Here is a 23,018-nt window from a genome sequence, read left to right on the forward strand (position 1 = left end):
GCCGCCGGCCCCCCGCTCCCAGCCAATCCGCGCCGCGCCCCGGGCCCGCCCACCAGCGCCTTAAAGGGGCCGCGGGCAAAGGCCCGGGGCGGGGTACCGCGGACGGGCTGCGGTCGGTGATCCCGCACGGAGCGGGGCCGGCTACCCCGGGCGCACCGGTCCGGTCCTCGCCTGGCCTCTAAACATCCCCCCCCACCCCAGCCAAACCACGAGGGTTCACCTTCACCCCTTCCACTCAAGCTGGTCCAGTTTCTTCCCACTGTACCCAAATTTACCCAGTTTTCCCTCAGTGCACCCAAATTTGCCCAGTTCCCCCTCATCTCACCCTAAACTGGTCCAATTTGTTCTCGCACTTTCCCGCAAACTGTTCTAGTTGCCCATCATGCCTCAATGAACTTGTCCAGTTCCCCACCACCACCCCAAACTGGTCCAGTTCCCCTTCATACCCCTAAACTGGTCTAGTTCCCCATCCACCCTCCAACCAAAAAACCTCCTTCCCTTTCACGCCCCAAACAGCCCAGTCCCTTCCTGTCCCACTGCCCTATACCTCCCCATCATCCCTCTCCATGCCATCCGAGTCCACCCCATCACCCCTTCCCAACCCATGCCAATCCCTGCTGGACTCAGAGCTGGACTCAGCAAAAGCACTGTCACCGCTTTATTCTCCTACCGCCCGCTGCACAGCCTCGGCCACTGCCGCCACGTACGGCCCTGGACACCGGCCCCTCCGCCGAGCTGGGCCCGCCAGTGCCTGCAAGAACCCCTCCATCTCGCTGGGCAGCGCGAAGGCAGGGGCTGCCCGCAGGGCTGGGGGCACTGCTGGCACCAAGGCCTCCAGCCGGGCCACCACGTAGCGCCCATCAGCCACCGCCAGCACTGGCATGGCACAGGACAGAGCCGCCGCAAACACCTCGCAGGGTGCCACAGCGGGGACATCGTCAGGGTCAGGGCTGTGCCGGGGCCCAAGGCTGCTTTCAGCGGCCCCGGACTCTGGTACAACCCTGGCCCCGGCGTCCCACTGCTGTGCAGCAGCCACGGCTGCCGGAGAGAGGAGGAGGATGATGGTGTCACTGTCACGCAGTGCCCGGTGGTGCTGGGCGTGCAGCCAGGGCAGTGGCCCCAAAGCTGCTACCCCGCTGCCACCGCCCGGTGCTGCCACCACCGTCAGCCCCAGTGAGTGCAGAGCTGCCATCAGGGCACACGCTGCCCGCTCCGCCACCGGCTCTGCTGCGTGCACCAGCAGGGCCCGCCGGCCCTGCAGAGGACCTGAGGGGGAGATCGTCAGTGCCTGGATCCCTCTAGGCACCCTGTACCCACGCTGTGGTGGGAGCCAGGCTGGGAAGCACCCACGATGGGGCAGACCGTCCCCTGCCTCTGTCGCCCAAGCCCTGCAGCACTCCCTGTACCCCAGCTAAAGAACAGCCACGATGGGAAGCAGCTGAGACCACCACTGACGTGAGTCTCTCAGTCCCCTTGCCAAACCCTTTCCCTACCCTAAGGGACAGACATGGTGGGAGGCAGGTTGCAATCTGTCCCCCCCCACTCCCCACAGGGTTCTTACGCTCTTCTCTGTTTCCCTACACCCCTACCTACCCTGTCAGGCAGGAAAACATGAACTAATCTGGGTGAGGGACCCCCTCACTCTGTCCTCTGACCCCTCTGGGATAGGCATAGACTGCCCACTCCCCACAAGGCCCCAGGCTCAACCCACACTCACCGTTGGAGCCATAGCCAGCCCTCAGGGATTTCAGCCATCCTGCAGGGAGGAAAGGCAGTGAGGTCCCAGGAGGGGTCCCAGGCCAGGCAGAGCCCCCAGAAGTGCACCACTCACCTTTCATGTCCTCCTTCTTCATCAAGAGCAGCAGCAGGAGACAGGCGGCTCCCAGCAGCACCCCCATCCACACCAGTGCCCAGTGGGTGCGCAGGTCTGCGGGGCAGGATCTGCATCCACCAAGGGCCCCCGGCACCCAACAAAGGTCTCCAGTGGCTCCACAGGGGCGTTCCCTCCCTCAGCCCTCCCTCCTCTCCCCCACCGTGGCTGTCAACACTCACACTTGTGCAGGGGACAGGCCCAGAGCACAACCCCAGTCCTGTTCGATGGGTGCCACAGCTGTGGGGGACACAGGGACATGTCAGACATTGCCCAGTCCCTTCCCACTGCCCACTGGCTGCTCACACTGACCTGCTGGCACTGCCCCACTGCCACGTCCCGCTGCAGATCCTGCTCCAGCAGGCCAGGCTGCCCTGCTCCCTGCAAGAGCACAGCAGGTCAGACAGCAGCGCCACCACTGCTGGACACAGGGGTCCCTGTGCCACCAGTGCCACTGCTGCCAGGACATGGGGTCCCTTCCTCTTTACCCTGCTGGTGAAGCTGGCAAGGGGTGTGCAGGCACCTCGCTCCACGGCACACAGTGAGGCATTCTCCCCGTGCTGCAGCAGCAGGAGGTCATCGGCGCGGCCGGGCAGCGCTCCTGGGAATGTGCCAGCTGGGGAGGTGGCGAGGGGAGGCCAAGGAGGGCTCCCCCACGCTGGACCCACAGGCTGCCACTACCCTCCCACCCCAGCAGTACTCACGGTCCCGCAGGCACTGGGTCAGCCGGACCTGCCCATCGCTCCACACCTGCCCCAGAGAGTGGATTGATAGTGCCTGGGGGTGATGTGGGGCTGCGCATGGGGCAGCTGTGGGGCAGAGCACTGTCCTACCTGCACGCAGAGGTTGGGGTGTGGCCGCAGCCCTCCAAACTCCTGAGGTCCCTGTGAGTGCAAGGGATGCTCCGTAACTGTCACCACCGTCCTTCCCAAAGCCCCCAGCGCCCCACAGAGCCCCACTCACCTTCCCCCCGGCAGGCTGCTGCAGGCCAGGGAGGGCTTGGCAGGGCCCGGAGGGCACTGGCTGCCAGCAGGGCACCAGCTCAGCCAGGAGGTCGCAGGGGGCTGAGAGGGAGCAGGTCAGCACCTGCCCCTCGATGTGCAGGACCAGCCGGCTCTGCGCCCACAGTCTGTCCCAGGCCTCAGCATCTGCAGTGGCACCAGGAGAGGACTGTCACTCCGTGTGGTGTCTCCTCAAGTCCCCCTGTGTCCCAGCCCCCTAAAGCCCAGCCTCAGAGTGAAGGTACCATGAAAGAAGGGGCACAGGGTGGCCCGCAGTGGGTCCTGGGTTTCCAGCCAGACCTGGGAGTGGGGAGAAAGACAAGAAAAGCATTTATGCTGTGACCATGGCCTGGCCGGCCCCCTTGGGATGCCAGAGGGAGATATATGGAGCTTGGAGCCCCTCTTTAGTGGCCACTTATCCTGCCACCCCCGCAGTGCCTGGTCCATGCCCACCTGCAGGCAGAGACAGGGCAGCACCTCATCGGCAGGCAGGACATAGTTCACAGGACTGCTCTGCTACCAGCAACCAGATGTGGGTCACCCCGTGGAAATTGCCACCAGCAGGGTCACCCAGGGGGATCTGCTCCCAGGGGACCCTCTCCCAGCACACTGCCTGTAACACAGACATGGCTTCTCGGGAACGGGGAGGAGGGCAGCGACCGGAGAACAGACAGGGTGGAGGGCCAGGGAACAGGGTGCATACTCACCATGGTCACCACACGCCCCGGCCCACTGGCGCCACGGCTATGGTTGTGGTAGAGCCGGAGGGTGTAGCTGTGCCCTACTGCAGCCCCCTCCACCTCCACAACCACCTCCTTCTGCCCCGGGGAGACCTGCAGCCTGGGCACTGTATGACAGGCAGCTCAGGTCACCCAGCTCCTGGCACTGCCCACCCAGCACCATGGCAAGGGGCACGGACCCCCAGGGTCACTCTCGCCCCTGGTGTCCACTGCCCGGCTCTCCCCAGGGGATGAAAACCGAGGCGGGTGATGCCAGCACCTACCTTGGCACTGGGGGACAGCAGCCTGTGCTGCGGGCCACGAACAGTCTGCGGGGACAGCGAATCAGTGGGCAGCGGGGCTGGGGCCACTGCAGGGGACCTGCCGGGGCTTACCTGGCACCCGCTGCTGCTGGCTCAGCCTCTGCCGGCCCCGCGAGTTCATGTAGGCTGAGATGTGGAGTTCGGAGCCCAGCGGCGCCTCAAAGCACCGGAAGATCACCCAACCCTGGGCAGGAAAACCACCACCCCACTGCGGTGAGGCACCGGCACCGGCAGCACCAACCTCCCCAGGGCACGGGAACGGGACCCCCACGCCACAGATGCGCTGATGCCAGCACCCACATTCCCAGTGCCCAGGGACTGACAGTGATCCCTGGTGCCCCACAGCTACGTACCACGCTTCGGCCGCGCAGTGTGGGGCCCAAGGGTGCCCAGACCTCCACGGCCACGCAGCGGGATGAGGCATACGCATGCCCAGAGAGCAGCAGCAGCCCAGTAATGTTGGGCTGGGACGAGGTGGCCCCAGTCGCTGGTGACCACTGTCCCCCATCACCGCTATCCTCTGTCCCAGAGGTGCCTGGCTGCACGGAGAGGCGGGACTCGGTGCCGGTGCTGGTGGCAGATGGCAAGGCCAGGCGCACTCGTGCCTCCAGGCAGGGCACACAGGCCGTGGGCTCGGTGCAGCGCAGCGCCGGCTCCAGCCGCAGACGAGCCAGGGCCAGTTCGTGCCGGGGCCCCGGGGGCTCTGTCCCGCACAGCACATCGGTGTCTGGGGGCACAGAGAGGGCAGCATGGAGGTGGAGTCCCCATGCCCTGGGCGGGGTGGGGGCCATGGCACGGTGAGGGCACTTACCCAAGAGGCGGCAGGTGAGGCCCTGGGGGAGGCAGGGGTGAGGCCGGCGGCGGTGCCAGGTGCCCGCCGCCTGCGCGCCGGTGACACCAACCCACCTGGGAGCAGGCCAGGGTGTCGCGGGGGTCCCCACGGCCACCCGCCGACCCCACCACCAGCACCAGCAGGAGCTGCCCCAGTGCGTGCATGCTGGGGCCGGGGCCTCGGGGTGCCCCGGCCCCACGCTGGCTGCTCGCCAGCAGCCGCTCTCCCGGCTCCACGGGCCCCACCGCCGCCGACGGCTCCCGCTTCCTGCTCCGATCCCGGACACCCGGCTCCTTGCGTGGCGTCAGCGGCCGCCTCGGGGTGGGGCCTCCCGTTCCCGCACCGACCTCGGAGGGCTCCGTGTCCCGCCACCCTGGGGAGGGCTTGGGGCCCCACAGAGCCGAGTTGGCTCCATGGCACGGGCACGGCGCCAGGCTGGCCCCCGGCAGCCGCAGCGGCTGTGGGACATGGTGTGGCGGCCGTGCCGGTACGGGCTGTGCCCAGCCGGGTGCGTCCTCTTACCGCTCCGTGCTGCAGAGGAGCACTGGGCAGCCCCCAGCCCTCCAGGAGAGCAACAAATCTCCCCCGGTACACCAGAGACACAACAGGGCAGGGTGAAATAACACCTTTATTGCTTGCACCCCAGAGCAAGTCCTGCTGGCAATGTCGAGGCAAAGAGCCGGGCTGTGCCCAGCACCCACCCCTCTAGCCACCTGTGCGTGGGCAGGGCAGGGAGCCTCCCCATCTCAGCTTCTTCCTGCACCACCCCAACTCCTCGCTTGGCTGTGGCATCCGAAGGGGCTTCTGTGGGCTCTCCTTTGGAGCAGGTCCCTGTATGGGAATAAAGCTGCCCCTGCTCGGGACAGCATCTCCGCTCCTGGCCACACATGACAGCTGGAAGCTCGCTCCGGCCCCAGCAGCACACTCCTTGACTGAGGCCAGTCCTGCTTGGACTCCCGCAGCCCTTCCTGGGGCACCCATGGGTGCCCCTCCTGCAGCTGCAGTGGGCACATGCTCATCTGAGCCCTGCCTTTTCCTGGCAGAACCCCTGCCCTCACCGGGGGGCTGCGCCCAGCCCTGCATCCCCTGCAGCCATGCCCAGCTCAGGCCCAGCCTGGGCACTCAGGTGCCAGAAGCTGCCCCGGGGGGCTGGGGCGGGGGACTGCCCTCGCTAGCCCCCACCTCCAGCAGCCGATGCAGGAGGCCCCCTGCCCTGCCCCAGCGGCAGCGGCGAGGGGCCGGGGGGCTGCCCCGCAGGGCCCCCAGCAGGCCGGGCAGCTGTCGGGGCAGGCGGTAGGTGGGCAGGGGCCGAAGGGGTCGGGGGACATCGCGGGGGCTGCAGAGCCGGCTGAAGTACGCCAGGACCCACCCGCCGCCGCGGCCCGCCGCCCCCAGCTCCCCGTGCAGGCAGGCCATGGCTGCCCCAAAAATGTCATGGGCATCCCCGGGCGTCCCGTCGGCCATCCCGACCTGCCACCGATGGAAGAGCCGGGCACTGCCGCGGCTCCAGAGGAGGAGGACCGTGCCACGCTGGCGGCCCACGCGGCCCCGCTGGGCGTAGAGCCAGGGCAGGGCACCCGCCTGGCCCAAGCCACCCGCTTCCCACAGGTCCAGGCGCACGTCGCAGCCCAGCCCCGAGCGCAGCCGCTCGGCCAGGGCACACACCAGCCCCAGGTGCTCCTCTGAGTCTGGTGAGTACAGCAGCAGCACGGGGCGCCTGCCAGGGACACCTGCAGGGTGGAGGGGACAGCAGTGACAACTCAGCTCCATGTCCTACTGGCATCCCCTGGGATCCAACAGCATCTGCCATCCACCATCCTGGGACACCCTGCAGCCCAGGAACTGGCATCCCCTGTCACTCCAGCCCCTCTTGCTGTCCCTCCTGCAGCCCCCTTGGGTGCTCCTCACCATCATTTGGCCTCCAGGCACCACAGCAGTTGAGGAGAAGCACAATCACCACCAGTCCCAGTGCCAGCACCAGCCCCAGCAGCCCGAAGTGCCTGTGGGAGACTGGGAGAGGGGCAGTAAAGGGGCTGTCTGCCCATTTCCACTGCCCCCTGAGTCCCCTCCAGGACCCTCTCTCACCATCGGGACAGAGCAGCTGCTTCCGAGCAAAATGCACGTCCGAGCGCCACACCTGGGGAAGGGGCTGGGTAAGAGGGGGACCATGCTGGGTCCCCCATAGCACAGATGATGCACAAGGGTCACCTTACCAGCACGCAGCTGCCCAGGACCTGCACTGGCAGCAGCAGCGCCAACTCGCCCGGAGCAGAGCCCTCTGGCTGCAAAGTACGAGGGCAGGGTCAGTGAGGGTCTGTCCCCACCACGCCCCCCCAGCCCTGCACCACTCACCTGTGTGACAGTGTAGAGCGGGGCCTCGGGTTCACACTGCCCACCCCGGCGCTGGCACAGGGCTGCACTGAAGGCCGCAGGGATGCGGGAGGTGAGGTGCAGGTGCAGCTGGAGCCCCCAGACACTCACTGAGACATTCCAGGCAGTCTCTGCGGCCACCAGAGAGAGAGGGAAGGTTGTGGGATGCCCAACAGGGTGAGGGCTGCAAGGGACCCCAGGGCAGGGCTGTGCTTAGCCTAGGGCTGCCGCCCCCCACAGGACTCACCTGGCTGGTGGGGACACTCCACATGACTGCTGTTCTTGTAGGAGAACTGAGGGGAGGTGGGATCAATAAAGGGCAGGGTGAGCTGCCCACACTCACCACAGCCCCCCAGCCCATTCCGAGATGGTGCCCACCCACCCACAGGGGCTTACTCGGAAGCAGAGCTGGGGGTGCACATCCACCTTGTCCAGTACATACATCTGGAACAAATGGAGAGTGTGTCACAGTTACCATCTCTGACCCACCCACTGCCCTGTAGGGACCCTGAGATCCAGTGGATGCCCCAGCGAGTGACATGGTCCCACATCCTGTGACACCTCAAGACCAGGAGCCCTCACCTGCTCATCCTCACTGGCTGTGGAATTTGGGATGTCGTGACAGGGTGCAGCCTCATCTGCTGCCTCCCTCCAGCAGAGGGTGGCCCGTGGGTGCAGGGGGCAGCTGGCACTCAGCACCATCACCATCTGGTCCTTGCTGCTGGTGCTGTAGTCATGGAAGCGCACCGAGGACCACAGCTCGGAGCCATCTGTGGGGCACCACATCCGTGGGGTGGGGAGACAGCAAGGGACACCCCTGGGACTCAGCTCCCCTCCCCACAGGCACCAGGCACTCACAGGCATCTGGCCGGTCATGGAAGGGGCAGTGTTTGCTCCGTGGGCTGTCGTGGTGGGAGTAGGAGGCCTGGGGAAGCAGAGCATGATGGTCAGAGCAGGATATGTCCCACCCAATGCGAGGGCAAAGGGGCTGTGATGGCTGTAGGGGAGGGCAACCCACCTCAATGCACAGGCAGGGCACTAGGAACTCATAGGGCAGTGAGATGTGGTGGCCTCCTGGCACCAGCACCTGCAACATGGAGGGAGCATCAGCTGGCAGGGATTGTGTCCCCCAGTCTGTGACAGGAGTGTCGTGGGGCAGAGCTGTTACCTGCTGGTGGAAGGGCCGGGGCAGCTCCTCACACTCCAGAGCCAGCTGGTGGCACAGCCGCACCAGGAGGGCAGGACCCGCGGGCACCCACACCTCAATGGCCCGCACCTCAGGGACCCAAGCATGGGTAAAGACAGGCCCTGCGGAGCAGGCAGGGGTCAGCTCGGAGCGGCGTCCCCCCAGGACACCTCCCAAGCCCTTCAGTCTCACCGGGTGGCTCAGCGGTGACCATATGGCTGCAGCTTAGGGCCAAGCCCCGATCTGGGATGGTGCGAAGGGAGACGAGGACTCGCCGCCCGCTCTCTGCCGGGAAGCAGTCGAACTGCACCTGCCACTGCGGGGAGCAGGGGCTCAGTGGGGGGACTCCGGGCCCCGGTGTGCCCGCTCCTCCTCCGCAGACTCACCGCTGAGCTGCCCAACACCCGGCGTCGCTGCCAAACGTGCAGCCAGCCAGCCCGGTTGGAGCCCAGCTCCAGGAAGCTGAGCTGCAGTCCCCGGACACCGTCGAGCTCTGCGAGAAACCGGCGTGGGGTGCTGACACGAGTGGGGGGACTGGCTGCGTGTCCCCAGCCACGGGGATGCCCGGCCTCGCCACCCCCGCCCGTACCTGAGGTGGGCAGGGCCAGGCGCACCCGCAGGCAGGGCTGGCAGGGCTGCGCGGGCAGGCACAGCCGGGCACGGCTCAGCGACAGGGCGGGCGGCTCCAGCGGCGGCCCGGGGCGGGAAGCGCGGCGGCAGCGGGGCCGGCTCAGCGTCCTGTCGGCTGCAGGGGGAGAGCAGACGGGGGCGGCCGTGCGCCGGGGGTCCCGCAGGCAGCAGGAGCCCCGGGGACTGGGAATGCTTGGAAGGGGGAGAGAGCCCCGGGGAGGTGTAGTCGGAAGGGAGGTGCCCCGGGGATCCAGAGCCCTGACAAACCGGGAGCCTCGGTGATTCGGAGTCCTCGGAAGCGGGAATCCTTGGGGTTCGGGAGTGCTCGGAAACAGGGAGACCCGGGGATCAGGAGTCTTTGGAAGCGGGGAGCCCCAGGAGCCAGGAAGTTTTGGGGATCGGGAGTCCTCGGAAGCGGGGAGCCCGGTGCCCGGAAACCTGGAGCGCCCCGCCCCCGATTCTCCGGGACCCAGTAGCCGCGGGCAGGGGATGCCCCACCATCCCGCCGCACCCTGCAGCCGGTATGGCCGGGCAGGAGCAGCCCCGCGCTGACAGCCCTGCCCCGCGCTACTCACCGGTGGCCCGGCACTCCTGCAAGCAAAGAGACGGGGGTGAGCGCGGCGCCGCCCGCCCCCACCTTCCCCCGCCACTTCCCTTCCCCGGCGCTCACGAAGTTGGCGGAGACCCGGAGGCGGGTCACGGCGGCCCCGGTCCCGGACGGTAGCAGCAGCAGCAGCAGCAGCAGCACCGGCACGTGCGGCCCCGCCGGCCCCCCCCGCGCCAGGCGGCGCTTCCTGCGGCGCAGACACGCGTGGGAGCGCGGACGGTGCTTTATTTCCACAGAGCAACACGCGGAGGAAGGGGCACGCACCCCAGGGACCCTACACGGCCCCAGCCCTCGGGGGTCTCCCCCTTGCATGCGAGCTCGGGGCCGTGGTGCGGCTCAGACACCCACGCCGTGGTCCCCGAGGATCCCCCACCCACCGGAGCTGCGCCAGCGCTGCCCCACAGGACTGAACTGCAGAGCTGCAGCACCTCACGGAGCCCACCTATCCCCGCTCATTTCCTCTTCTTCTCCTGCGTGCTAGTGAACCAGGAGTCCAGCAGCTTTTTGCTGTAGTAGAGTTGCCAGCCATGCACCTGCGCGGCCACCACCACCACCAGGTACATGACCGAGACGGCCGAGAAGCCGAAGATGAAGCGGTAAGCTTTGCCGTGGCGGTACAGCTGCTGTGCCATGGGGAACATCTCCATGGCCCCGTAGATGAGCGGAGCGATGGAGAAGAGGCCGGTGCTGATCATGGAGAGTACCAGGTAGCTGATGTTGTTGCGGGGGAAGGACAGGAGGCCCAGGAGGGAGGGCAGGATGCTCAGCAGGTAGGGATACTCCCACTGGTAGGGCATGGCCACCTGGTCGTGGGGCAGCAGCTTGAGGTGCCCCACGACCATCTGGGCCAGGAGCAGCAGCCAGATGACCACATGCGTGTAGATCAGCTTCTTGATCTCCGACTTGAGCGTCACGCTGGGGAGAGAGTGCGGGGCCATCAGGGCCTGCTGGGGTCGCGTGTCCCCCCGGAATCCCGGGAAAGGGGACACCTACCTCATCTGGTAGTGCGAGGCCACGCGCTCCCGGTGCTGGAAGTCGCTGCCGTCGGTGCCGGCGGCGCGGGGACCCCCGCGGGAGGCCATGGCGCTGTCCTGGGGAGACACGGCGTCAGGCGGGGCCGCCCTCCCTGCCCGCCTCCCCAGCGCAGCCCCGGCACAAGCCCCCCGGGCCTCCCTCCCACAGCGACAGCCCCGGGGCTCCCTCCCCGTGTCCGCCCGGCCCTCCGGGACATCCCCGCGGTGATCCCCCCCGGGGTGTCACCCCCGGCCCGCCGCTCCCCGCCGTGCCGCACCTGCGGGCGGGACCCTCTGCCCGCGCTTCCGCTGCTCTATGGCCGCGGCCGCCGGCTCCGGATGCCGGGGGCGCCGCTCGGCACGGGGTATACACGGGGTATACACGGGTTATGTGCGGGGTGCGGGTCTGTGCCCATGGGTGTGCTGGCACCTGGAGGGGCACACGCGTGGCGGCTGCTGGGAGCCCGCTGGGGACGCGCACGCGTGGGTGCAGAGGGGTTGTGAGGTTGGGTTATGGGGCGTGTGGGATTGGGGATGAACCTGTGGGGCTGCAGATGTCTGGGCACAGAGGGGCTGGGGAAGCATGAGGGTGCAGAGACACGTGGAGAGGAGGGCGGACCGTGGTGGGTGAGATTTATGGACACGCAGAGTGGGGTGCAGGATGGGTGCTGAGGGAAGTCCCCCCTGTGTCCCCTTGCCCACTCCATCCCCTGCAGGTGGAGGCGGCTGCTGGGCCCCAAGGAGACGCTGAGGCTGTTGGAGGGCTCCGTGGTGCACCGGGAAGGTACCTGCGACAGGGGAGAATGGGGGCAGGGGACACGGTGAGGGAGGTACATCCTGACCAGCCTTCCCCTCGCTAGGAGCCCTGCTGGCACTGAACAAACCCCCCGGCCTCCCCGTTCTGGGTGAGTACAGGACAGCAATGGAGGGTCTGCAGGCGTGGGGGTGTCTCATGGGAGGCTCAGCTGAGCTGCCAGCATCTCCCCAGGGCGTTCTGGGGACCTGAGCCTGGATGCGCTGCTGCCGGCACTGAGACGACGCCTGGGCCTCGCTGCTGAGCTCCACGTGGTGAAGGCTCCTGCCAGGTGTGGTAGGAGGGTTCAGGCTGGAGGTCCTGGTATGGAGCTGGGGCTGCCTTTCCCTCTCCAGGTTTCAAGCAGCCATGTCCCACAGGGAGTATTCTGGCCTTGTCCTCCTGTCCAGCTGCTACCACACCACTAAGAAGCTCCAACAGTTCTTCACCAATGCTCGTGTGAGAGGCCAGTACCCTGCCACATATCGGTGAGTCCTTGGGACCCTGCCATGCTGGCATGGGGGTCCTGTCCCTTTCTCATCACCTTACCCTGCAGTGCCATCACCGTGGGAGTCCCAGCAGAGGTGGAGGGTGAAATCTCCTCGGGGCTGTGCTGGCAGCAGCAGGGGGACAGAGGCATGGTAAGGGGGTGACAGTGGGATGGGGGCACAGAGGATACCCCAGGGAGTGCTGAGGGCTGTGCTCTGCAGGCGGTGCCAGTCCCAGCCCCAGGACGCCGCAGCCTGGCCAGGAAGGATGTGAAGAGCACCCTGACACGCTACCGGGTGCTGAGTGCCCTGGGGGGCTGTGCCCTCCTCCAGCTCCAGCCCAGGACGGGTGAGTGGCCCTCCAGCACCTCTGCCACCCCAGGCATGCTTCCTGACCCCTGCAATCTCACCTTCTCCCTGTTCCTCCCCAGCCTTCCCAGAACAGCTCCAGGTGCACCTGGCACTGCTGCTGTGCCCGGCCCTGGGTGACCATAGGCACTCGTCCCGCGTGGGCAGGGTGCTGGGAGTGCCCTTCTTTCTGACCCTCGAGACTGCCCCGCCCCGCACACAGGTACGTGGCCAGGGTGGATGCTGGGTGGGGCATTCAGCACATACAGCCCTCAGAGATCCCACTGAGCTGCCCTCTCACACTGCAGGTACTGGATGAGGAGTTGCTGTCCCGGCTGGGCCTTTCTCCACAGCAGCTCCATCACCTCCCACTCCACATCCACCTGCAGGAGCTAGTGCTGCCCGAGGGCCCCCTCTGTGCTCCCCCACCACCCTACTTCCTGCACACTCTGCGGTGTCTAGGGCTGCCTGAGGACTAGGAGCCCTAGTGCTGCAGGGGGACACCCAGTCCACCTTTCTGCTCTCTGCCACCCCATTAAAATCCCCCCCTGTTGGGGGATCCAACAGGATCCCACCCTGTTGGGTGGCCCAGCACTCAGTTCTTTTCTTGGCCTACAGATGGTGCATTTCTCCTGGCTGTTCCTCTGGGGACACCAGCCCTGCCACTACTCTCTGCCTGCCCTGGTTCCAAGTGCTAGAATTCAGCAGTGTCATCACCCACTGCAGCTCTGTCTGGCAAGGGCAACCATAGGCAGGAGCAAAGGCAGCTTTTCCTGCCTGCTCTCTGCCCTGGCAGCCTCAGTTCCCACCCGCAGCCCCATCCCAGGGACAGTCCTAGCCTTCCCCACAACTCTCACACACAGAAGGGACAGACTCCTTATCACAGAATTATATTAAAGCGCGGGAGGAGCTGAGTACCACGGCACAGCAGTGAGAGCTCTTTGGGATCAGAGGCAGCCAGCGTTGGCTCAGCAAGGACAGGCAGGGAGCTGTTCACTCCTGGGCGTGTCTCAGTGTCCCAAGTCTTCTGCCTCCCATTGGGAGCTGCTGTGTCCTTGTGCTCCAGGCACAAGGTTCTGGTGCTCTGTGCAGACAGAGGTTGTTGCAGGGGCTTGGCAGGAGGGAAGGAGCGTGCACAACCCTGGGCTAGCCAGGGGTTTCTGGGGGTTCCCCGGGGTGGTGGCATCGGCACCCAATCCAGGGGACAGCCAGTGATTTGGGGCAGGTGACCGAGCCGTGGCAGCCCCTGCCTCCCAGCAGAGGAGCCCCGAGGCTTTGGTGGTGCTGGGGGGTCAGAGCGGGTGGAAGGGCAGTGGCTCTGTTGCTCCAGAGGAGGCAGCTTCTTTGCTGCTGCTCTGGGCTGAGTCCCCTGGGTGGTTCTGCCCCTGGGGGACACAGGGGACTTGAAAGCACTGGGCACCATGGCAGGAGATCGATGCCGTGATCTCCGGGGCGCCTGGGTGGCTCTGCCCCCTGGGGACAGGGCGAGCCTGGGGACACGGGACACAGTGGTGGAGAATTGACGCTGTGCTCGCTTGTGTACACGGGTGGCTCTGGCCCCTGGGGACACAGGGAGCTTGGGGACACTGGGCACAGCGGTGGGGAATTGATCCCATGCTCGTTTGGCTACATGGGTGGCTCTGGGCTCTGTAGACACGGGGTCATGGAGAGTATTGGCCACAGGGGTGGGGGGCTTGTCCTGGGCTTCCTCTTGTGCTGACTGGAGGTTCTTCAGGGAACAGCCTTTGACCGTCAGCTTCACACGTGCTGACAGAGTCTTGGGCACAGCTGCCTGCAGGAAGACAGCAGGTAGTGGGGGGCTCTGAGTCTCTGGGGGGGGGGTGTCTGGCCCCCATCCCCCCAGCCTACCTCCTTGTAGATGAGCTCAAACGCTCCAATGGAGCAGGTGGGGTTGTCCTTGCGGTCGAGCACGAGGCACAGCGTGTCCCGCTGGACATTGGCACAGAGCCGTCGGGTCACTGCCGAGGAGGGGCTCATGGTGGGGCAGGAGTTGATCTCCAGCAGCCAGGGCTGGCAGTCCTCCCCGACAACAAAGTCGGCCCCATAGAGCTCGAAGTTGCCCTTGCGGAAGCGCACCCGGTCCCGGGCGCTGCGCAGAGCGTTCAGGATCGCCGCCTTCATGCCGGGCACCAGCACCTTGTGCCAAGCATCCGCCTGCCCCAGCTGCGCCAGGTATTCCTGGAACTGCTTGTTTGACCAGATCTTGTCGGGGGGCACGCGGGGGTCCTGGTCTGGTGAGGTCTTGTACCACTTCTGGACAGAGACGTTGCAGAGGTGCCTGGCACTGGGGCAGGGAGAGTGGGGCTGGGTCAGGGGGTGCCAGGGTGCTGGGGTGTGGGGAGCCAGGGTGGGCGCGCTCACCGCTCCAGGTGATGCAGGGAGAAGGGCCGGGAGCAGAAGCGCAGGTAGCAGTCTTGGTAGAACCAGACGGTCAGCGGCTTCCAGTCAGTCACAACAAACCATTGCCGGATGTCGAATTTGGTGCCGAAAATGGTCAGCAGCCGCTCCACGTACTTCTGCACCACCCATCTGCCCACCTGCACCGAGGGTGCTGTGCAGCTCCATGCCAGCTGCAGCATCTCCTCCAGCCGCGTCATGCAGATGATGCCTGGGAAACACGGTCATAGTGGGACCCCTCCTAAACGGGGAGCTTCTGTGTGCTCCCCACTTCCCCCAGCCTTACCCCTGCCTTGGGATTCAGCACCAGGCTTGAGGATCCACACGTTGAGCTTGCCCTCCATGTCAAGCTGGGGCAACTTCTCTGCCAGGCTGTGCAGCAGGTTCTGGCACTCCTTCCGCTGCTGCCTGGTCAGCACCAGCCCTGCCCCCTCACTGTGGGGGGAAGGGGGCCTCAGCAGCAGCCCTGCCGTGGTGCCCCCCGTCCCCCCATCATACTCAGCACTCACTGCGCCACATGGTAGTATTGCTGCAGGAAGTGGTCCCAGTCAATGCATGTCCTGCTGGGGGATGGCGTGTTCCTGTCGATGTCCTCATGGTGCAGAACACCCAGGTGCTGCTTACAGACCTCCAGGGCTTCCTCCACCAGCTCAGGGTACAGGGGGGAGCCTGACCATGCTGTGGAATGCTTGGGGTGAGAGATGTGACTCCTATGGCAGCTTTGGGGCCAGTGCTTCCCTGTGACATGGGGTGGCTTTGGGTGCATGGGGATGAGGCTGGGAGCAGAGCACCGATAAGCTGGGCTAGGAGGAGGGAGGGGGGATCCCAGGCCACAGCCATGGGCAGAGGCTGTGCCTGCAAGCTCAGCCGTCAGTTGTCCCTATCACTGTACTCTCTGCCATCATCCCCAGGCCCAGCTCCATGTACTCACCTTCCCCCCTGGCAGAGTTTGGGACTTGCTCAGTCCTCACTGGCCTGTCCCCAGCCTCCTCCAGGGCCAGTTTGAGCAGGCTGCGTGCTGCTGTCAGGCGGAAATCCTCTGCAAGAGGGAGGCATCATCCCCAGCCAGTCCTGCACAGGACAGTGGAGCAGTGGGAGCACAAGGAGGGACAGGAGGGCAACATCCTTCAGCTCACCAATGAAAGCTTCTCGATCATCTGTGGTCGCCAGCCGGTAGCACCGGGGGAAGAAGGTGTTGGGGTCAGCTTGCTCAATCCATGGCAGGTTTTGTAGGCTGAGGCACAGCCCCTCCTGTTCAGAGGAAGTTGTCAGTCCCTACTGGACCCCATCCCCCTCCCCCAGGGCTCCAGCCTCCCACCTTGGTGGTGAACGCGTCCACCTGGGCATAGTGGTTCAGCATGATGTCCTCCTGCAGCAGCTGGCGGTCAACGGCCTCGAGGAAGTTGGTCCAGACAAAGTTTGGCAGCTGGTCCCGTGCCAGGTAGGACTGGCAGAGGGAGGAAGCCAGGGTGGGACACAGAGCCCCCACCCCACCCTCGTCCCGTGTCCAAGGCTGTGCCCATGCCTGGGGCCGTGGCAGAGCTCAGCCCCAGCCCCCTCTGCTAACCATGAGGTCATGGATGCCATTGGGGTCCTCATCACACTGCTCTTCCTCCTTCTCAGCAGGTAGCCATTGGTAGTGCAGGGGGTCTGGGGTCCCCAGAAAAGGCTGTGCCCCACCACGTGGGTGCAGCAGCACCTCCCTCTGCCTACCACGGCCATCACCTGGCCCTGTCTGCAGCCGCTGCTTGTTCTGGTCCCCGCAGTGCTGCTCCAGCTGCCTGCCCGAGCGGGGCACCTTCCTCTCCACCCAGCCCCGGGCTCGCAGCAGGTGGCGGATGATGGGGTAGGGGCCCTGTACCATGAAGATCTTCTTCTCCTGTGCAGAGACCAGTGGGCTCAGCCTGCCCCAGTCCTGGTTCCTCTGGCTCAACTCTCCTGAGCCAGAAATGCAATAAATGCAAGCAGGTGGCATTGGAGGGGTGTGAAATCAGGTCCCTCACCTTAATGGCCATCTCCACATACAGCTTGGCCTTCTTGAGCTGCTCAAGGTTAAGCAAGCGCTGGCAGCCAACCTGGTGGCTGGTGGTGGTGGCTGCTGAATGCCCTGTGAGGACAGCCCTGTCTGAGCCCACTGTCCCCACATCCCCAGTCCACAGGGCAGGCACGGAGAGGTGGAAAGCACTGACCTGCCTGCCTCTGACCTGACCTTCGGGCCCTGGAAAGGGTAGTCTCCGACCTGCTGAGCCTTGTGCCAGTGTCCCAGCTGCACCGCACAGTCCCGGGATGCCCCACTGTACCCCTGTCCCCAGCCTCCTGGGCTGTGGGGTGGCTGAAGTGTACCCTGCTCAAGTGCTGTCCCTGTCTGTGGGGCTGTGTGCCTGCAGTGCTGCTCTCTGGGTCACACTGTCCCATGGCAGCCTGAGGAGAGCTGTGGGTGGCTCTTCCTCCTCTGTGCCAAGCAGGTCGGCCTATTCCCCTGTCCTGCTGGGGATTTAAGTCGGAGTCCAGCAGAGGACATGGCCTCTAAACCCCAGTACCACTCATGTCAGAATGCAGGATGTGGCTCCCCCAACCCCAGCACCACTGTGATGTCACGGCCCCAGCTCCAGCCATGATGGCTCCACTGCACAGAAGGGAACACAAACAGCCCCTGTGTGCACAGCCAGCCTCCCCCCACCCAAACCTCACACCCTGCCCGAAATCCTTTTGTGCCCCAGAACCCAAGCCCCTTGCCGCCCCCAGGCCGACTTCAAGTCCTTTCATACTCCCCTGACACCCCCCATGGCCCCTCAAACGCCATCAGGGCTGACCCCACTGTTTGCTGCTGCTGCACTGTGCCCCTCCCGTTCCATCCCATGCCCTCCCCCATTCCCTGGTGTGGCCCAGAGCGGCGGGAGGGAGGAGACAGAGGCGGATACAGCAAACAAGACCGTTTAAAAAACAAGACGAGACAGGGGCAGCGGCCGGGGCCGCGCTGCCGCAAGCAGGGGCTGCTCCCGCCCAGCCCAGAGAGGGGCGGGCAGGGCCCGGCCCCGCCCCGCGGTCCTCGAGAAACGGGAGCAGGCACAGGCACGGTGCCCGGCGGGCACAAGCACAGGGGAGCCACGGGGTCCTGCACCACGGCCTAAAACTGGAGAGAAAACACACGGCTGTTAGTCCCTGCTAGCGGCGCCCGAGATCCCTCACCACCCTCCTGGCACCTGGATGGAGGCTGAGCGTGGCCACTGCTCGCAGGGATCCGTGCTCAGCTTCTCCCGCTGCCTCCCCAGGCACGGACATCCATCTCAGCACCCACCAAGAGGGTCTCATCCCCTAGGGCTGCTGCTGCCACTGAGCAAGCTCTGGGGGTCTCAAAAGCTGGCTCTTCATGAGCAAAGGGGATACGAGCACCATTGGCATCCTTTCCTCACTGTCCCCAAGAGGTTCCTCGGGCAGGATGTCACCCTGTCCGCACTAATGGGACAGGGTGGCTCTAGGCACAATGGCCCGGCCACACTGGCTTTGACCCCACTCCCAAAATCAGACACCCTTCCTCCCATTTCTCACGTTCTTCAGGAACTCCTCTGCCACGATGCGGGCCCTCGCGTTGACAGAGAGTTTCATCTCACTGATTTCCTTGTCAATCTCCTCCATGAAGTGGATGACAAAGTCCACCAGCTTGTGCTTGTACATCTGCTCCGTGTGGAAGTTTGTGATCAAGAAGCTGATATCATAACCCTGCACAAGAGAGAAGCACCCTAGGGTTTAGCACCCAAACTGCTGGCCTTGCAAGCTCACATCCCAGTTCTGCACTGGACACCCCCCAGGGCCAGGAGCAGAGCCAGGAGTCGCTTTGTCCCCTCCCTGTCACCTCACCTCCACGGGCTTCCTGCGCAGAATAAAGAAGTTCTCAGCCCTCATCATCATAAAGCGCATGAATTTGTGGCACAGGATCTTCTCGATCTCATCAGCCTGGAGAGAGAAAAGGGAAGTGAGGCTTCCCCACAGGCTGAGCTGCCAGCCCCCTGCCCAAACGCCCCTGACCTGCTTCACGGCGATGCTGACGCGCACGGAGTTAATGGAGCCCTCGATGAGGACCTTCTCCTTCTCGTTCCTGCTGATGATCACCGGCTGCAACAGCAGCTCTTTGCTGCTCCTGCAAACAGAGGGAGGGCAGGAGTGACTCAGAAGGAAGCGTTTACCGTGGGAAGCAGGGAAGGGGAGCCGCAGGGATCACGGGCATGTGGGGGCTTTGCTACAGGATCTCATCTCCCTCCGCGTCCCGAAGATGTTCCTCCTGAGGGCAGACGCTCCCTCGGTCCCAAGCCAGATCCCCTTCCTCCTCCCGCAGCTCCCCGGCTCCCTGCCGGCGCCGGCCGTGCGCCTCAGGGCTGGCGGTGGCCAAGGCACGGCAGGAACGGGCCAGCGGCCCCCAGGGCGGGCAGCCAGGGCTCGGCAGGGCTCCCTGGGTGCTCCCTCCCGCCGCCGTACCTGACTTCCACCTCGGGCTTGTTGTGCCGCTCCACCACCTGCGAGGAGAAGTTCTCCAGGCACAGCGCGGCCTGCAGCGTGGCGCGCACCGCGTTCAGGTACGGGCGCAGCGTGGCAGTCTGCGGGGACACGGCGGCGGCGTCAGACCCCCGACCGGAGCCCGGCAGTCGGGTCTCGCCCCCTTCCCCTGCCCCAGCCCCCGGCCAGAGCCCGCAGCCCCCGCAGCTCCGCTCACTCCGCCGACCCCGGTTCCGAGCCTCCCCAGCCTCCCCGCTGCCACCGCCCCTCACGGGGCGCCCCCCGCCCTACCATGGTGGCAGCGGCGCTCCGGTCCGGCCAGGCGGAAGTGGCTGTTCACCTCTTCCGGGATGCTCGGCACCTCCCACTGCGGCGGGAGGGAGGGGGGGGCGGCGGGAGGCTCCCGCCCTGCGGCCTGGCCCCCCCGCGGCACGGAGCCGGGTGGCGGCGGCGAGACATCGCGCGGCTCCCCCCCGCGCCGTGCCGCGCTTGGTACAGGCCTGTCATCGCTTCCATATTAGGGAAGGGAGATGGAGGGCGGGCTGAGCCAATGAGCGGCGGCGCGGGGCGCGGAGCGGCCAATGGGCGGCGAGGGGCGGGGCCCCCGCGGGGCCGGAAGGGGCGCCCGGCCCAGACCCGGCCCCGCGGCCTCCGCTGCGCCCCGGGGCCGCCCCCGCGTCGTCCCCGCAGCCCCCGGTGATCTCCCTCCGGTTCCCCTCGGTGATCCCCCCCACCGGGCTCCTCGGTGATTCCCCCCCGCCTCGTTCCCTCAGCGCCCTGGTGATTCTCCCCACGTTCCTCTCAGCGCCCCGTGATCCCCTAGCCCGGCTTCTGCAGAGCCCCGATGCCCCCCGACCCTCCGTAGCCCCTCACTCCGCCCCATCCCCTCCCGGCTTCCCCCGTGTTCCCCTCGGTCCCCCAGAGCCCACTCGGTGCCCGCTCCCCACCGCCATGAGCGAGCTGAAGGACTGCCCGCTGCAGTTCCATGACTTCAAGTCGGTGGACCACGTGAAAGTGTGCCCCCGCTACACGGCCGTGCTGGCCCGCTCGGAGGACGATGGCATCGGCATCGAGGAGCTGGACACACTGCAGCTGGAGCTGGAGACGCTGCTGTCCTCTGCCAGCCGCCGCCTTCGCGTCCTGGAGGCTGAAACACAGGTGCTGGGGCCGCGTTGGGTCAGGGACAGGCTCTCCCTCCGGCTCCTTGCACCAAGGGGCTGCCTCTGGTCTGGCACGGGATCTTATGGGACACCGCTCTCTTCCAGATCCTGACGGACTGGCAGGATAAGAAGGGCGACCGGCGGTTCCTGAAGCTCAGCAAGGACCACGATGTGGGCACATCTGTAAAACATGGGAAGCCCAAGAAGCAGAAGCTGGAGGGCAAAGGGGGCCATGGAACTGGGCCCGGGCCTGGCCGGCCCAAGTCTAAGAACCTGCAGCCCAAGATCCAGGAATATGAGTTCCAGGATGATCCCATTGATGTGCCTCGCATCCCCAAAAATGATGCTCCAAACAGGTGTGCGGGTGTTGGGAGGCATGGAGCACATGGCACAAGGGCTGCCTCTAGCCCGAGAGAAGAGGGGCCACGGGGGAAAGGGGACATGTGTCACCTTCCACGTGCTCCCCTGCAGCTCCCTCTCACAGTTCACCCATTCTTGCAGGTTCTGGGCATCGGTGGAGCCGTACTGTGCCGATCTCACCAACGAGGAGGTCAGAGTCCTGGAGGAGCTGCTCAAGCCGCCAGAGGACGAGGCTGAGCATTACAAGGTGAAAAGCTCCTCAGCCCTTTCCTCTGCCCTCTCTCCCCATCCCCTCTGGCACCTCACAGTGACTGTTCCTGCCTGGGATGCTGCCGTGGCAGTGGTGAGGTGGGAGGCAAGGCAGAGGCTCCAGGAGCTGTGCTGAGCTGTGCTCTTCCAGATTCCACCGCTGGGGAAGCATTACTCCCAGCGCTGGGCACAAGAGGACCTGCTGGAGGAGCAGAAGGATGGAGCCCGGGCAGCAGCTGCTGCCGACAAGAAGAAAGGTGTCCTGGGGCCGCTGACTGAGCTGGACACTAAAGGTGCCCCAATCCCACCCCTGCCTTTGCCCAGAGGGGCTGGGAGTGCTTGTGCCCAGTGGAGCCCAGCCCAAGAAGGGCTGAGGTTGCCGTGCCCCACTGCTCATCTCTGTGTCTTTGGGCTTGCTTTTTTTCCTCTTCTGCTTCCTCCCAGATGTCGATGCTCTCCTGAAGAAGTCAGAAGCCCAGCACGAGCAGCCAGAGGATGGGTGTCCCTTTGGTCCCCTGACACAGCGTCTGCTGCAGGCCCTTGTGGAGGTGAGGGGGCACTGTGCCATGGTGGCCTGGCGCTGTAGGGCATTGCTGCCAAAACCCTGCACTGCAACCCTTCCCTATTGGTCCCTTCGCCAGGAGAACATCATCTCCCCTGTTGAGGACTCCCCCATCCCTGAGATCACCGGCAAGGACTCGGGGGCTGACGGTGCTGGCACATCTCCCCGCAGCCAGAACAAGCCCTTCAGGTGAGCAGCTGAGGCGGGCCCAGAGCTCAGCACTGCCCGTGGGTGCACCGAGCACGCTGCTGGCTCCCTGCCGCTGTGAGCCACAGGCAGCAAAGGCCGTGTGGTGGGCAGCAGCCACTCTCCACCCTGGCAGTGTCCCCCACACCAAGTCACTGGAGGGGCGGATCAAGGAGGAGCTGGTGGCCCAGGGCCTGCTGGAGTCAGAGGACCGCCCGGCTGAGGACTCGGAGGACGAGGTGCTGGCGGAGTTACGCAAGAGGCAGGCAGAGCTGAAGGCGCTCAGCGCGCACAACCGCACCAAGAAGCACGAGCTGCTGCGGTGAGAGCGAGCGGGCTGGGATGGGTGCGGGCGGGGGGCTGCCTGGCAGGGCCTGACCCCCCCTGTGCCCCCCAGGCTGGCCAAGGAGGAGCTGCACCGGCAGGAGCTGCGGCAGCGTGTGCGCATGGCTGACAACGAGGTGATGGATGCATTCCGCAAGATCATGGCTGCCCGGCAGAAGAAGCGCACGCCCACCAAGAAGGAGAAGGACCAGGCCTGGAAGACCCTGAAGGAGCGGGAGAGCATCCTCAAGCTGCTGGATGGGTAGCAGGGACCAAGGACCCCCCCAGTCTGTGTGGACATCACCCGCAGGGGGCTGCCTTGCCTGAGCCCTGCCACCACGGGATGGGACTGGCACAGCCTCCCCCATGCCCTGAGTCTGCTCAGCCTCCCTACTCGGACGGAGGAGCCCAGCTGCTGTCCCCTCCCTGCGTAGGGCTGTCACTGACCCAAGCTGGGCACCCCTGGAGTTGCGGAGGTCCCTCCCTTGAACACCCCCACTCCAGCTGGTGGCTTCCACTCCCGTGTTCCCCCTGCACTCCCCTGTTACTCGGGTGACATCAGCCAGGTCACTGCAGGGGCCAGACGTGGCGCCTGTGATGGTGCCATTCCTGCGGTCCCCTGTCCCTCTCTGTGATGCGGGGCAGGGGGAGATCCCAGCCCCGCGGGTGGACTGGGGGGAGTGGGGAGGGGAAGCGGCTGGACGGGTGAGGGGCCTGGTGGGTGGGTGGTCGAGCTCTCCATGTACCGGTGGTTTCTATTGCCGCGAGCACCGGCAATAAAGGCAGCCGTGTGCAGGTGATGGCGTGCAGGTGATGGCGTGCGGGTGACGCTGGGGGACAGCCCTGCCCGGCTATGGGGGTGGGTCCTGCTGGTGCTGGGTTTGGTCTGGGGAGGGGGGCGAGGAGTGGCGGGGCCGGGTCTGTCCTGCAGCTCCACTCGTGTCTACCCAAGGAATGCCCTCGCATCCCCACAGCAGATGCACGGGGTGGGGGCAGTGCGTGAGTGATGCCGCGCCGCGCTTCTCGCCCTCCCCGCGCTTTTCCCGCGTGTCCCCGCGCTTTTCCCGCGGTCGCGCGTGTCCCCCTCC

The 23,018-nt window shown here is 65.8% G+C and overlaps 8 protein-coding genes across 9 annotated transcripts in view; 2 read left to right on the forward strand and 6 right to left on the reverse strand.

Annotated features, from left to right (window-relative positions):
- Positions 1–381, reverse strand: part of CRELD1 (cysteine rich with EGF like domains 1) — a 3,548-nt gene extending 3,167 nt beyond the window's left edge. The window contains exons 1-2 of the mRNA XM_041425900.1: positions 378–381; positions 1–59 (exon numbers count right to left, since the gene is read on the reverse strand). The exon at positions 1–59 is cut by the window's left edge and continues 180 nt beyond it. Coding sequence (XP_041281834.1) covers positions 1–59; positions 378–381 — 63 coding nt within the window. The remainder of the gene's footprint in view (positions 60–377) is intronic.
- Positions 382–645: 264 nt separating this feature from the next.
- IL17RC (interleukin 17 receptor C) lies at positions 646–5,214 on the reverse strand. The gene is given in 19 exon segments (XM_041426065.1): positions 646–1,266; positions 1,718–1,756; positions 1,832–1,927; positions 2,053–2,110; positions 2,183–2,251; positions 2,359–2,471; positions 2,575–2,620; positions 2,704–2,754; positions 2,834–3,018; positions 3,117–3,171; positions 3,325–3,387; positions 3,579–3,718; positions 3,875–3,919; positions 3,986–4,097; positions 4,267–4,640; positions 4,725–4,746; positions 4,820–5,122; positions 5,124–5,189; positions 5,191–5,214. Coding segments are annotated over 19 exon segments (2,469 nt in total). The 3' UTR covers positions 646–658.
- Positions 5,215–5,365: 151 nt separating this feature from the next.
- IL17RE (interleukin 17 receptor E) lies at positions 5,366–9,850 on the reverse strand. Its single transcript, XM_041425902.1, has 16 exons — positions 9,602–9,850; positions 9,507–9,522; positions 8,891–9,046; positions 8,688–8,794; positions 8,494–8,617; positions 8,284–8,423; positions 8,134–8,202; positions 7,974–8,040; positions 7,698–7,885; positions 7,512–7,559; positions 7,363–7,408; positions 7,098–7,246; positions 6,959–7,027; positions 6,831–6,882; positions 6,654–6,755; positions 5,366–6,475 (listed from the first exon to the last, which is right to left on the reverse strand). Exons 1-16 carry the CDS (start codon positions 9,848–9,850, stop codon positions 5,868–5,870), a joined length of 2,190 nt encoding a protein of 729 aa, XP_041281836.1. The 3' UTR covers positions 5,366–5,867.
- JAGN1 (jagunal homolog 1) lies at positions 9,751–10,913 on the reverse strand. 2 transcript variants are annotated; one of them, XM_041425504.1, is made up of 3 exons: positions 10,830–10,913; positions 10,532–10,629; positions 9,751–10,453 (listed from the first exon to the last, which is right to left on the reverse strand). In XM_041425504.1, the coding sequence occupies exons 2-3, from the start codon at positions 10,618–10,620 to the stop codon at positions 9,991–9,993; spliced, it is 552 nt and encodes a 183-aa protein (XP_041281438.1). In that variant the 5' UTR covers positions 10,621–10,629; positions 10,830–10,913; the 3' UTR covers positions 9,751–9,990. The 2 variants fall into 2 exon arrangements, with proteins under 2 accessions (XP_041281438.1, XP_041281439.1); XM_041425505.1 differs by having other exon boundaries at positions 10,532–10,859.
- RPUSD3 (RNA pseudouridine synthase D3) lies at positions 10,619–12,749 on the forward strand. Its single transcript, XM_041425903.1, has 10 exons — positions 10,619–10,644; positions 10,721–10,927; positions 11,268–11,335; positions 11,412–11,456; positions 11,540–11,636; positions 11,725–11,832; positions 11,901–11,985; positions 12,055–12,181; positions 12,264–12,403; positions 12,489–12,749. Exons 1-10 carry the CDS (start codon positions 10,619–10,621, stop codon positions 12,657–12,659), a joined length of 1,074 nt encoding a protein of 357 aa, XP_041281837.1. The 3' UTR covers positions 12,660–12,749.
- Positions 12,750–12,883: 134 nt separating this feature from the next.
- On the reverse strand, positions 12,884–17,400 carry LOC121347127 (tubulin monoglycylase TTLL3-like). Its single transcript, XM_041425494.1, has 10 exons — positions 16,602–17,400; positions 16,166–16,477; positions 15,917–16,045; positions 15,735–15,849; positions 15,530–15,637; positions 15,108–15,276; positions 14,885–15,033; positions 14,563–14,809; positions 14,050–14,485; positions 12,884–13,972 (listed from the first exon to the last, which is right to left on the reverse strand). Exons 1-10 carry the CDS (start codon positions 16,611–16,613, stop codon positions 13,061–13,063), a joined length of 2,589 nt encoding a protein of 862 aa, XP_041281428.1. The 5' UTR covers positions 16,614–17,400; the 3' UTR covers positions 12,884–13,060.
- A 116-nt stretch (positions 17,401–17,516) lies between these two features.
- Positions 17,517–19,536, reverse strand: ARPC4 (actin related protein 2/3 complex subunit 4). Its single transcript, XM_041425507.1, has 6 exons — positions 19,381–19,536; positions 19,072–19,190; positions 18,625–18,736; positions 18,457–18,552; positions 18,148–18,318; positions 17,517–17,731 (listed from the first exon to the last, which is right to left on the reverse strand). Exons 1-6 carry the CDS (start codon positions 19,381–19,383, stop codon positions 17,726–17,728), a joined length of 507 nt encoding a protein of 168 aa, XP_041281441.1. The 5' UTR covers positions 19,384–19,536; the 3' UTR covers positions 17,517–17,725.
- Positions 19,537–19,665: 129 nt separating this feature from the next.
- TADA3 (transcriptional adaptor 3) lies at positions 19,666–22,728 on the forward strand. The gene is made up of 8 exons (XM_041425499.1): positions 19,666–20,247; positions 20,355–20,605; positions 20,751–20,856; positions 21,010–21,151; positions 21,303–21,406; positions 21,500–21,609; positions 21,743–21,928; positions 22,004–22,728. The coding sequence occupies exons 1-8, from the start codon at positions 20,041–20,043 to the stop codon at positions 22,194–22,196; spliced, it is 1,299 nt and encodes a 432-aa protein (XP_041281433.1). The 5' UTR covers positions 19,666–20,040; the 3' UTR covers positions 22,197–22,728.
- Positions 22,729–23,018: the final 290 nt, after the last annotated feature.

The sequence above is a fragment of the Onychostruthus taczanowskii genome, unplaced genomic scaffold (assembly GCF_017590055.1).
Source record: "Onychostruthus taczanowskii isolate IOZ18803 unplaced genomic scaffold, ASM1759005v1 scaffold9, whole genome shotgun sequence".
NCBI lineage: Eukaryota > Metazoa > Chordata > Aves > Passeriformes > Passeridae > Onychostruthus > Onychostruthus taczanowskii.

What these genes read in the sequence shown, in the direction of transcription:
- TADA3 (XM_041425499.1), top strand. Translation starts at nt 20,041, where the DNA reads ATGAGCGAGCTGAAGGACTGCCCGCTGCAGTTCCATGACTTCAAGTCG. An exon ending in TGCTGCAGGCCCTTGTGGAG is followed by an intron (nt 21,407 to 21,499) that starts GTGAGGGGGCAC and finishes TCCCTTCGCCAG; the next exon opens with GAGAACATCATCTCCCCTGT. An exon ending in AGCCAGAACAAGCCCTTCAG is followed by an intron (nt 21,610 to 21,742) that starts GTGAGCAGCTGA and finishes CCACCCTGGCAG; the next exon opens with TGTCCCCCACACCAAGTCAC.
- IL17RE (XM_041425902.1), bottom strand. Translation starts at nt 9,850, where the DNA reads ATGCAAGGGGGAGACCCCCGAGGGCTGGGGCCGTGTAGGGTCCCTGGG. An exon ending in GGGTGTTGGGCAGCTCAGCG is followed by an intron (nt 8,618 to 8,687) that starts GTGAGTCTGCGG and finishes TGCTCCCCGCAG; the next exon opens with TGGCAGGTGCAGTTCGACTG. An exon ending in GGAGTGTCCCCACCAGCCAG is followed by an intron (nt 7,247 to 7,362) that starts GTGAGTCCTGTG and finishes TGGTGGCCGCAG; the next exon opens with AGACTGCCTGGAATGTCTCA.
- LOC121347127 (XM_041425494.1), bottom strand. An exon ending in AAACTCTGCCAGGGGGGAAG is followed by an intron (nt 15,277 to 15,529) that starts GTGAGTACATGG and finishes AGCATTCCACAG; the next exon opens with CATGGTCAGGCTCCCCCCTG. An exon ending in TGCTGAATCCCAAGGCAGGG is followed by an intron (nt 14,810 to 14,884) that starts GTAAGGCTGGGG and finishes CGTGTTTCCCAG; the next exon opens with GCATCATCTGCATGACGCGG.
- JAGN1 (XM_041425504.1), bottom strand. Translation starts at nt 10,620, where the DNA reads ATGGCCTCCCGCGGGGGTCCCCGCGCCGCCGGCACCGACGGCAGCGAC. An exon ending in GCCTCGCACTACCAGATGAG is followed by an intron (nt 10,454 to 10,531) that starts GTAGGTGTCCCC and finishes CTCTCTCCCCAG; the next exon opens with CGTGACGCTCAAGTCGGAGA.
- RPUSD3 (XM_041425903.1), top strand. Translation starts at nt 10,619, where the DNA reads ATGGCGCTGTCCTGGGGAGACACGGC. An exon ending in AGCAGGGGGACAGAGGCATG is followed by an intron (nt 11,986 to 12,054) that starts GTAAGGGGGTGA and finishes TGTGCTCTGCAG; the next exon opens with GCGGTGCCAGTCCCAGCCCC. An exon ending in CTGCCCCGCCCCGCACACAG is followed by an intron (nt 12,404 to 12,488) that starts GTACGTGGCCAG and finishes CTCACACTGCAG; the next exon opens with GTACTGGATGAGGAGTTGCT.
- ARPC4 (XM_041425507.1), bottom strand. An exon ending in AAGCCCGAGGTGGAAGTCAG is followed by an intron (nt 18,737 to 19,071) that starts GTACGGCGGCGG and finishes CTCTGTTTGCAG; the next exon opens with GAGCAGCAAAGAGCTGCTGT. An exon ending in TCAGCATCGCCGTGAAGCAG is followed by an intron (nt 18,553 to 18,624) that starts GTCAGGGGCGTT and finishes TTCTCTCTCCAG; the next exon opens with GCTGATGAGATCGAGAAGAT.